General features: G+C 38.6%; 1 protein-coding gene and 1 pseudogene across 1 annotated transcript; both read left to right on the forward strand.

Moving 5' to 3' along the window:
* The first annotated feature begins 265 nt into the window (after positions 1 to 265).
* Positions 266 to 2,280, forward strand: LOC148296387 (putative disease resistance RPP13-like protein 1 pseudogene; annotated as a pseudogene).
* A 26-nt stretch (positions 2,281 to 2,306) lies between these two features.
* On the forward strand, positions 2,307 to 4,369 carry LOC148296388 (putative disease resistance protein At3g14460). The gene has a single exon (XM_088247784.1). The coding sequence runs from the start codon at positions 2,307 to 2,309 to the stop codon at positions 4,311 to 4,313; it is 2,007 nt and encodes a 668-aa protein (XP_088103910.1). The 3' UTR covers positions 4,314 to 4,369.
* Positions 4,370 to 12,357: the final 7,988 nt, after the last annotated feature.

Here is a 12,357-nt window from a genome sequence, read left to right on the forward strand (position 1 = left end):
AAAATGTTCCACGACGTCTTCATGAACGGTTTAAAACTCAGGATTAATTTAAGATCACACAAAGCTGCTCCACGTCGTCTTCATTATCATTTTGAATAGTGATATATATATGAATTGTTTCTTTCTTTGCGGTAATAACTGATACAACTTGAAACAACACGGACACTGACAAAACAGCCAACCAACGGTACATAATATATAATTACAATCACAAAAAGCTTTCATACTGCCTTACCTGTATTTCCAGCTTTCATACTGCCTTACCTGTATTTCCAGCTGAGCTATCTGCGAACCTTGGAATATTACTTCATCCAATTCCCTTGCAAAGAAAAGAAGAGAAAAATGGCTGGAGCTTTGATCGGAGAGGCCTTTATTTCTGCTTCCATCCAGGTGATTTGTTACAGAATTGCTTCACCCAAGTTCGTCGACTTATTTCAGCACAAGAAACTCGATCAACCTCTCCTCATGAAACTGAAGAGGACGCTGTTGACCTTGAATGCAGTGCTCGATGATGCAGAGGAGAAGCAAACTGAGAAACCAGCTGTGAGAGAGTGGCTTGACGACCTCAAACATGCAGTCTTTGATGCTGAGGACATGCTGGATGAGATCAACTATGAAGCTTTGCGATGCAAGCTGGAAGGTGAAGCTCAAACAGCCGACAAATTAACCAACAAGGTGCGGAACTTCCTCCCTACTTCTCGTAATAAGTTTTATCAAAGCATGAATGTTAAGATACAAGAGTTGTTACGAAAATTAGAAGACTTTGTACAATTGAAAGGTGCTCTTGGTTTGACAGAAGTTGTTGGGAGGAAGGTTTCACAAAGAACTCCAACAACTTCCTTGGTTCATGAACCTTATGTATATGGTAGAGAAGAAGTCAAAGAAAATTTATCAAAAGTGTTGTTCTCTGATGATGCAAGCAAGGAAGATGTGTCCTTCATCACCATTGTTGGAATGGGCGGGGTTGGCAAGACAACCCTTGCCCGCATGCTTTACAATGATGATAAGGTGAAAGATCATTTTACACTTAAAGCTTGGGCATGTGTTTCAGAAGACTATGATGCTATCAGGGTAACTAAAACTCTTCTTGAGTCAGTCACTTCAAAAACTTGCAATACAACAAATCTGAATTTGCTTCAAGTTGAACTAAGAGAACAACTGAGGGGGAAGAAATTTTTATTTGTGTTGGATGACCTTTGGAATGAGAAATATACTGATTGGAACTGCCTGCAAACTCCTTTTACTTCAGGGGCAAGGGGAAGTAAAGTCATCGTAACAACACGGAACAAAAATGTAGCTTCTTTCATGCAAAATGTTCCCACTCAACCCTTGGAACCATTGTCGCATGAAGATTGTTGGTCATTACTTGCAAAACATGCGTTTGGAAATATAAGCTGTAGTGCAGATCCAAGCTTGGAAGAAATTGGCAAGAAAATTGCACGAAAGTGCAATGGGTTGCCTTTAGCTGCACAAACACTTGGCGGTTTGTTACGTTCCAGGCTAGACTCCGAGGTATGGAACAGAGTACTAAACAACAGCATTTGGGAGTTACCTTCTGAGAAAAGTGACATTCTTCCTGCTCTAGGATTGAGTTATCATTATCTTCCAGCTAAGTTAAAGCGATGTTTTATTTATTGTTCAATTTTTCCAAAAGACTATGAACTCAAGGTAGAAGACGTTGTTTTTCTTTGGATGGCGGAAGGTTTAATTCCCCAAGCGGAGAATGGGGAAAACATGGAAGAAGTGGCTAAGGAATATTTTGATGAACTGTTATCCCGATCATTATTTCAAACGTCGGGGAAATCAAGTTTTGTTATGCATGATCTCATCAATGACTTGGCCGTGTTCATGTCTAAAGGATTTTGTTCTAGGTGGGAAGGGAGGGAATCACATGAAGTAGAAAGAGTTCGCCATTTGTCATATGCTAGGGAAGAATATGATGTTTCTCTTAAATTTGAGCGATTAAAGGGGGCTAAGTGTTTGCGAACCTTCCTACCTACCTCTTTAAATCCATATAACTCTTATAAAAATTATTATCTAAGTAAAAAGGTTGTGCAAGATTTGTTGTCGTCACAAGATGTTTACGAGTGTTATCATTGTCAAGTTATAGGAATGTCACTCATCTACCTGATTCTATTAAAAATCTTATTCACTTGCGCTATTTGGATCTCTCTGGTACTGCATTTGAAAGGTTACCTAGTGTACTTTGCAGTTTGTACAATTTGCAGACATTATTATTGTCAAATTGTTCATCTCTCGTTGAATTACCTGCAGACTTGAGAAAATTGATAAATTTACAGAAATTAATGCTGGGAGGTTGTGCGTCTCTTGCTAAATTGCCTGTAGACCTGTGGGAATTAATTAGTTTGCATCATCTTGATGTGAGTGGAACTAAAATTTCAGAGATGCCATCGAAAATGAGTAGACTAAAAAGTTTGAGAACGTTGACTGCTTTTGTTGTGGGGAAATCTACTGGGTCAACCATTGGGGAATTGGGGGAGCTTCCACATCTTGGAGGAAAACTTAAACTGCAAAATGTAGTTGATGCTAAGGATGCTGCGCAAGCCAATTTGAAGAATAAGAAGGATATGAAGGAGTTAGAGTTCGAATGGGGCAATGAAGACTCAGATGATTCCGCAAAAGTGAGAGATGTACTTGACAAGCTCCAACCTTGCATGAATTTGGAGAAATTGACCGTCAAACGTTATGGCGGGACCAGCTTCCCAAACTGGTTGGGAGACTCTGCCTTCAATAAAATAAAAGTTATGCGCCTCGAAGGCTGTCATTATTGTTTCGAGTTGCCACCGCTTGGACAGCTACCTGCTCTTAAGGAGCTCTTCATATGTAAGATGAAATTTCTTAGGACGTTAGGCCTTGAGTTGTATGGCCAGCCATTTCAGCCATTTCAATCGCTGGAGAGGCTGGTGTTTAAGGACATGGCAGAGTGGGAGGAATGGGTACCAAGTGGAAGTGGAGGTCTAGACTTTCCTCGTCTCCAGGAGCTAATTCTAGAAAAGTGTCCAAAGCTGAGAGAAAGCTTGCCTTGTGATCTGCCTTGCTTGAAGAAACTTAGCGTGGAAGGGTGTGGAGTTTTACATGATCAAAGGGCCACTGCTATTACTAGTACTAGTACTAGTCTCAACTACAATTCTCTTCAAGAATTGGAAATAAAAGAAGGATGCCAAACAGGTCTGTTATCATTACTAGAGACAAAACTCCTGTCCCGACTTAAGATTCGAAATTTTAATGACATACAATGCTTGCCCAACATCAATCGTCTTCAACATTTGATTCTCTGGAATTGTCCAACCCTGTCGTCGTTTCCTAAAGATGGCCTACCCACTACGTTGACATCACTTTATATAATCAATTGTAAGAGATTAGAATTCCTACCTCATGAGATGTTGGCCAAATTAACGTCGCTCGACTATTTGACTATACATAGGAGCTGTAATTCAATGAGGTCCTTCGGGATTTTTCCCAAATTGACGACACTTAATATTGGGTATTGTGAGAATCTGGAATCGATTTGCTTGATTGAAGAAGAAGGAGCGGTTGAGAATCTCAGCCATCTCAATAACTTAGATATCTTAGGCTGTCCAAATCTGGTGTGTTTTCCCCAGGGAGGATTGCCCACTCCCAACTTGACTCAATTGGAATTCAGCAGATGCGAGAAGTTGAAGTCATTACCTGAACGCATTCACACCCTCACAGCCCTTGAAAGATTGTGGATAAGGAATCTTCAAAATCTGGAGTCAATTGCAGAAGATGGGGGTTTGCCTCCCAACCTCCAACATTTTAGGATTGAGAATTGTGAGAGACTGAGAGCTTCGTCTTCATCAGTGGGAGACCACTGTAACTGGGGTTTCCAAGCACTTGTCTCCCTTAAATACCTTAATATTGGTGGCAGGGGAAGTGATGAAATCTTGGAGACGTTGCTCAAGCAACAGCTGCTCCCTACCACTCTTCGCAGTCTCTGGATCGAGGAACTTTCAACTCTGAAATCTTTGGATGGAAAGGGACTTGCACACCTTACTTCTCTTCAAGAACTATTTATTAGTAGGTGTGACAGTCTGGAATACCTGCCAGGAGAGGCACTTCAACACCTCACTTCTCTTCAAAGGCTAGAAATTAGGTGTTGTGACAATCTCCAATTCCTGCCAGAAGAGGGTCTGCCGCCATCTCTTTCTTATCTGAAGATCTTCAGATGTTCTGGCCTGGAGAAAAGGTATCAGAATAAGACGGGACAAGATCATTGGGACAGCATATCTCACATTCCTTGCATCTGGATAAATGATGAAGTCGTCATATGATGATATGACCTCTCTCTCTCTCTCTCTCTCTCTCACATAGAGAAAAACAAACTCAGGTCAGGTATGTACTTCAAATAACCGCTTGAACTGCTTTTCTTCTAATTCAATACAAAAACTGAAATTCACTATCCAAATAAACCGAAATACACATTTTTATTATTTAATTCATATTCATTTTTGGCACACTCTGTCAGTAATCGAATCTTCAGTTACTATTGAGCTAGGAAACATTTCAAGCTCAATTTTGTTTTTGTTTTTTTTTGTTCTCCATTAATATTTCATCTCATTTCTAATTGCATGCATTTCCAGCTTTTTGTGAATTACATTGTTCTTTCACAGCGTCTCATTTAGCTCGGATAACCATGACTTGCTGCTAGGCCATAACCATGATTTGTGGATGTCCTAAAAGGTTTCAATTAACCTTTATTAATAGTAAGAATTTAATTGTGGAATTTAATTCGTATATCATCTCTAAGGAGTTGAGTCAACCCACTATCTTGCTAAAGGGAACCTACGGATATGCACACCCAAAGAATGTGATTAGAGGTACAAATGAGGAGGAATGAAATTGAGGAGACACAAGTTAATAGTTGATAATCAAATGTCAAAGTCAACAATCAAAAGTCAACATGTTGACCGGAGCAATTGACCAAAGTCAAATAGTTCGACCGGGTCAATTGCGTAAGACATTATAATTTAATATTTAAATTATAATTAAAAGATTAATTATGGAATTAATATCGACATATATAAATATTGGATTGGGCTTTTAAATATGATTTAAAAAGGAAATGGACAAAATAGCCCATAAGGCTATTGGGCCCAAGGGATAAGGTGGCATAAGATGACATGACCCATGGACCAAATGGAGCCCCAATACCCATGACCCATGTGTTGTCCTATTTAAGCTAAGTGTTGGAGAAAACCTAGCTAGGGTTTTTGGTTTCCTACTTTGGTTGATGAGTGATCATCTTTATATCTCATCTTCTATAAACCAAAAATTGGTCCAATCAAGAAGTAGACTAGCATCCATACTTCTTGATTGTCTTCTCTTCATATCTAGGAGCATTTGGTGTGGTGAGGTAGAGGACTCCAATCTTGGAGCCTTAAGGTGAAGGAGTCAAAATCAAGAGAAACAAAAGGTCTTTCCAACAAAGATGTTCATTCTTGAGAAATCAATAAAAGATCATCACGGGTAAAGATCTATTCCTTTTTCCATTTTTTTATTTGTGTTCAAAGAGACTAGGCTAAGATACTTGGTTTAAAATGAAAGAGGTTTAGCTCAACTAGAATAAACAAAATGAATCTGCCATTTAGAATGTTTTTGTTGTATAGGTTGTGGCTAAAGTTCATTTCGTAAGTATCAGATGCATGTTTCCTTCATAATCTGCATCAGTGCAACCTTCTAGATCCAAGTGGCCATTTTTCTTAAATAATAAACCTCTCCCATGAGCAGACTTTAAGTAACTCAGAATACGCATCACAACAGTCATATGATCCTCACTAGGTGAATGCATAAATTGGCTCGCAACGCTTACAACATAGGCAATATCAGGGCGTGTCAGTGATAAATAGATCAATCTTCCATCCAACTTTTGGTATCTCTCTTTGTTAGTTGGGACCTGATCCACATAAACTCCAAGTTTATGATTCTCAACTATAGGTCCAAGTTTATGATTCTCAACAATAGGTGTATCAGCTAGTTTATAGTCAAGCATTCCAGTATTTGCTAGCAAGTCCATGACATACTTCCTTTATGAAATAAATAAGCCATGTTTAGATCGAGTGACTTCCACTCCTAGAAAATATTTCAGACTGCCCAAATCTTTCATCTCATATTTCTTTTTTATGTTGTTAGATTCCCTTTTTATTATTCCATGTCTATTTTCTTGTACATACTTGTTGGCAATTAATTTTTAGAAGCTACAAATGTTGGGGGTTAACTAGAGAAATTAATTTGCTTGGTTATTTACTCAAATGGTCCTCAAATTTATACCCGGGTTGTATTTTGGTCTCTCAACTAAATTATTCATTCAAATGGTCCATCAACTCTTTATTAATCGATGCATTAGTCCTACAGTTACATTTTCTGTTAAATTTAGTCATGTGAGCAGCATATGCTACATTAGTGGGGTAAATAAGACTTTTGAACACTAAAAAAATAAAAATATATGATTAAAAATTAATACAAAATTTTATTTATTTTTAAAAATAATTAAAAACTATAAACGAATACAAAATAACAAAAAGTAACCCTAAAAAAATTCAGCCCACTCCAATCCCAACCCCCATCTCATCGTAGGTCTACAACAACCTCCCTCTCTCTCTCTCTCTCTCTCTCTTCCCGAACAAACCCAGAGCCTTGCAACCCCAATATTAAACATTTGAAGAGATAAATAGAGGAAGATAGAGGGAAGAGGAGGAGGGGACAAGGAGGGAGGGGAAGAGATGGTGGGCTATGGGGAGGAGAAGATGGGGTGATAGGGCACTGGGGCAATGGTTATCGGGCTGGGGGTTGGGAGGTGGGAGAGGGAGATAGGTTTTTTTTTAATTTTGGTTTTTAGTTTTTAATTTATTTACTATTTTATTTTATTGGACTATTTTACCCCTACATTTGACGGCAATATTGACATAATGTAATAGTAGGACCAATGCACCGATTAATAAAGTGTTGGTAGATCATTTGAACGAATAATTTAGTTGAGGGATCAAAATGCAATTTGGGTATAAGTTTGAGGACCATTTGAGTAAATAACGTATTCTAAGATCAATCTAACCAATTCTTAATTTCTTCATACTTGAACTTAGGAGTAGCTGGTTGAGCTCAGATATGCATGAAAATGAAAGCACCCTGAAGGGTCACTATTTGCAATTGGACCTACAGTTCCATTTCACTAGAATTTTGCCTTTTGTTGTATCCTTATCCTGAACTCCAGACTCTCTACGTCTCATTCCCAATGAGAACTACCCCGACTTGACCCAATTTGGCTTCGTGTATTTTAAAATTTCAAGCTAACTGTATATTTTAATGGAAGCCCTTCTTTCACCTGTTAATTCTTAGTGAATAACTAACGTCCAGAAGTCGAGTCATTTATAGTAGGGGATAGATCATAGCTTTGGTGTTGGCCCTCTAAGCAAAAAGTATTCTGAAGTGTACAACGGACAGCAGCACAAATACACAAAATTGTAACACCTCATTATCCATCAAATCTTTCCAATTAACTAATTTTTAGTTTTTCCTTCAGAACATGAGAAGGAAAAAATAAATATAAATATAAATAAAAAAGGGCACTTCTCTGTTGGTTCATTTTCTTCTTCTTTTTATGCATGATGCCGTAAATTCAATGTCTTGCCTCTGAGATTTGATAAAACAAAACAAAAAACAAAATAAAGAAATAAAGAAAAGTAAGCCAAAAATAATAAAAGGAAAAAGAAATCAGCACCAATGACATTTCACAAATGTTCAATCAAATTGTGCACATTTTGCATTAGTAGATTTCACTAAAAAAGAGGCGGGAATGGGTAAGGGGCTATTAAATGGAAAGTCAAAAGGTGTTGGCAGCTGCCACGATTTCATTTGATTGGGATAATGACGCGGAATCGCGTATCAGAGAAGTTTTTCTCCCTCTTGTGGAGAGAGGAGACAAAAGTGTCAAAACCATGTGGGTTCTTGCCCTTAATTAATTTTGTAAATAAAGCCTGCAGATAGCTAGCCTTCATATTGTTAATTGAAAAAAATAAAGTTTTTAAATATTATAACATGTACACTGTTATAACTTTATATATTTCTTTATTAATAACCTATCCTAAATTCCTAAGATTTCAATAATGTCAAATTATATTATAACACGTAAATTAATAGCAATGTCATAAATAGTTTCTCCCCATTTTGCCAAAATGAGTTCCCACCATAATGACAAACCTACTCAATGGCTTAGTTACTTTTGATAACAGTGTTATGAAGAGGTTAATGGTTCTTGGGTGAGGTGTTGGAAAATATATATCAGAAAGCAAATAGCTACTACTTTTCATTGTCCAAGAAAGAAAAAAAAAATTTATATATATATCAATGCTTAGCATAAATACATCATAAATCCCAACAAAAAATCGCATCAAATAATATATTGATGGATTATGTCGAGTCTGTCGACCTCATCCTCATGTTGAGTTTGTCGACCTCATCCTCATGTTGAGTCTGTCGACCCCATCCTCATATTGAGTGTGTTACACAAGCATTTGATTTTTTGCTATATAATATAAATATTTAGTAGTAATAATCTCACCTCAAGACTCCTAAGTAAAATGAAGGTATTTATAAAGAAGTACAACCCTAAATAAAATAGGAAATAAATTTAAATTACAATAAAAAATAAATATAAATTACAATAGGAAATAAATCTCAATTATAATAGGACTAGAAAAATGGGTAAGTAATCAAAATCCTAACATAGTCGATCCGGTTTGAGCCGGTTTCGATTTTTTCAGTTTTGGATTGGATTTTTATTATTATTTTTTATACAAAATTCTGACTAAAATTTTATTTTTTGGGTTTGAAAATTAACAAATGATCCTATTTCATACAAAGAATGATGTTTTGAAGTTGGGCTTGGGGAAATATTAACTATGAGATAAAAAATGTAGCATTAGATTTAAATAATTTTGTTATAAAAAAAATATTACACAACCAGTCTGATTCGGTTTGGTCCGATTTGGTAAGGTGTGAAACCAAAACCAAAACTAGTTGGAATCAGCTCGGTCTGGTTCGGTGCTGGTTTGTTGACTTTTTAGTCAGCCGATTTTTTCCCCTTTTTTCCATCTAGTTCGGCTCTATATTTTGGTTTTTCGGTCCCGATGCCGACCCCTAGAAGCAACAATAGTTAAAATGGACAGGTGGCGTGAGCTGTATGTGGTGGCACTTAGCCGTGTGGGAGAGGGAGAGATGAGATGGGCAACGACAAGGAGAAAGAGAGGGGTTTTTCCGTAGGATTTTGAAATTACCTTGTGTGTTGAATGTGACTATGTATTTATAGGGCTCTAGCCATCTAGATATTCTTTTGAGATTGAGTCAATTAAGGATTTTGATTAGAATCATATCCCTAATTGATGATAATATCCCCAAAATAAGACAATATCCTAAATTGATGATATTATCTTTAATTGGTGATTATATTCCCAAATAAAGATAATATCCCTATTTTTGGTCTTAAGTAATTGACCAAATAAATGGGCTTAATTACTGATCTAGGAGATATTCTTCTTGTCCACGTGGAGCCTTGTGATTGGAAGCTAGAATATTTGCTCCCACAAATGCCTCCCAGCTGCTGCATGACGCCTGTGAGGCATGGAAAAGATGAGGAATATTTTTCAGGCTTCCCAACTGTATCTGGGCTTCCTTTTTTGAGTTGGGGTCCTTTTGCAAGTTGGGCTCCTAATTGGAGTAGGCTTTTGACTTATTCTTGGAGTTGGGCTCCCAATGGGAATAGGCTTGTGATTCCTCCTTCACCTAGGATGCCCAACCTTTATAAATACAAGGCTTCTCTTCACTTCTCTAAAAATTGCAAACTTGCTTTCTCTACTTTTTAGCTTATGAGAGAGATCTTGGAGAATTGTACTACTTTTCAAGGAGAGTAGTCGCCATGCACACCAAGGTAGGTCGAATATATATATATATATTTCTTCCTTTTTTTCTTCGCAGCGAGGACTGGTTGGCATTGGCTGGCCAGTTGTTGCCATGACTGGTGCCGACTGAAGCGGCGGTGGCTATTGGTGGCAGTCGGCGTGAGTAGTTGGTTGTGTCGCAACCTAGTTAAAAAGGTTGCAGCATAGAACTGGGTCATGCCTTAAGGGTCCTGCGAGGTGCACTGGCGCTGATCTAGGCCAACGCTGGCTGTTTGGGCCGCACACTTTTTTTTTTTTTGGTTGCAGGCCTGGGCTGGAGCGATTTAGGCTGGAGTTGTCGATAGGCCAGAGTTGGCATGGGTTTGCCTAGGCTGGCTCGTGTCTTGGGCATGTTGCTCGCTGCTTCCTGCGGCTTGGGCCATGTTGGTTTGGTGGCTTGGGGAGCTCTGTTTTGTTTTGTTTTGTTTTTTTTTGCATTGCAAACTTTTGACATGTAATTTGACTCACAAATTTTTTCCTTTGTTTCACAATTGTTCAATCATCATGTCTTCTTTGAAAGAAGTCATGTCTACTAAGAATACTCAAGTAGGAACTGCTCCTTCGTCATCTACCAGGGTCAAGCACCTTGTCGGCTCGGATAGCAAGAAGATTGGTGGCATGCGAAATGTTCGGGACATTCTGCTCAAGTCTCAAACCGAAAAGCTCAGAAACTGCAATCTACCTTGTCAAGAAGTCTACTGCTGAACCAGTTCGCCTATCGAGAAGCAAAGAGAAACTGACATTCCTCCCTGAAGTTCAAGTTGTCTACACCGATCAAGAGATGTGGATCGAACTGGGAGGACTGCTCTTTCGCCTAACCATCGTGATCTAGATGTTGAGCCACGAGCAATCAAACATGGAGCAAATTCGGCGTGGTTGACTCTTTTGGAGGCCAGGATGGCAGCAGCTAAGAAGGCCAGAGAGTTATCTACTCAGGTGAAGGGTTCTTGGAAACGCGAATGGCTAATCCCAAGGTTTACAAGTTCAACTCTGCGGGGATGCATGTGTGTCTAACGTGCTGAAGATGAAATTTCTGTCGAGCCCATTTGCTTGTGTCAAGCTGGTTGATCATGTACATCAGGCTAGTGATCTTGGTACGTTCTCAAGTCTTTCCTTAGAGAAACAAAAGGAAGTGTCTATCAATTTGCTTAAAAAATGAGTAGTTTTTGCTGTTGAGGCCATCCAGAACTCCTCTGCAATTGCCCCTCTTCTGCTCAGCTCAGCGAGTTGAATAAGAAGAATGTTGATTTGACTAGCAGGCTCACCGCCGAGCAGATCTTCTATGAAACTAGGATGTCTGAAATGAAGAAGAGAAAGTATGCGATGAAGAGTTCTCTTGCTAAAAAATGATAGTGAACTCAACTCTTCTGTCGCAGTGATCAGTTCATAATTGTATATCATTTTGTACCCCTCTAGCTTATGATTTGGTTATGTTATTGAGTTAAACTTGTGCTTTTAATCCCTTTTCTGTTTATCATTCAGTTTATTGGGCCTTAGGTAGCAATGGTGGCTTTGGATAGGAAAAGATGCAAAATGGTGCAAAAATGAGCAGACTGAGTTAGCAATTTGTTTCGGCCTTAACTTCCTCCTCCCAACTTGTATTGGCCCAATTAATATGTGGTTGGAAAGGAGATTCTGAACTGCAAGATGGACTGCTAAAACGTATCAATTGATGAAGCCAAGCCCAATCCATGGGCCCATCAAAATGCACACCATACATTCCAGTCTATTTTTGGCAGAAAACTTGCAAGGCCCAAAATGTACACTTGTACTGCTCATATGGGAATTTATTCTTCATAAAAGTTGTTCCAATGGGTGTCGATTATAACATATCCAAATTTGAGCCCCATTGGATACATATTGAAGCCTCAGGCCTTCCTACACCAAGCCTGGTTCAGAAGAATCGTTTTTTCCAGCAACCAAAAGAAAACCTACATGGGTTGGCAGCAAAAGGCAGCCACAATTGAACACCTTTGAACACCCATGTGAAGAAAGCTTGAGGTGCAGCAAAAGAAGTATGGGATGGGATTGATTCCAACCACACTAACATAGACAAGATGAAGTGGGAGTTATGGATTTTATTAAATGAGGAATGGTGGTGTTGGAATTCTTCATGATGTTCCTCCCTCTTAGCCCTATAAATAGAGGAGTCTTCAAGCTACAAAATTCACTTCAGCCATCCTCCACACTTCCATCATTCCATCAACACACTTCCGTCATCCTCATACATTCCCACAACCCCAAACACTCCAGCAATCAACCCAGTACTCTAAATTGCCCCAAAATCACCAAAACAGCTCCAGAAAACCTCCCTTCCATTTCCCTACGAATTTCCTCTTTCTCAACCATCACCACTCACCCAAACGCATCCCAAATCACCTACTAG

The sequence above is a fragment of the Prunus avium genome, chromosome 2, assembly GCF_965620075.1.
Source record: "Prunus avium chromosome 2, drPruAviu1.hap1.1, whole genome shotgun sequence".
NCBI lineage: Eukaryota > Viridiplantae > Streptophyta > Magnoliopsida > Rosales > Rosaceae > Prunus > Prunus avium.

Coding starts and splice junctions, on each gene's coding strand:
- LOC148296388 (XM_088247784.1), top strand. CDS start 2,307: ATGCTGGGAGGTTGTGCGTCTCTTGCTAAATTGCCTGTAGACCTGTGG.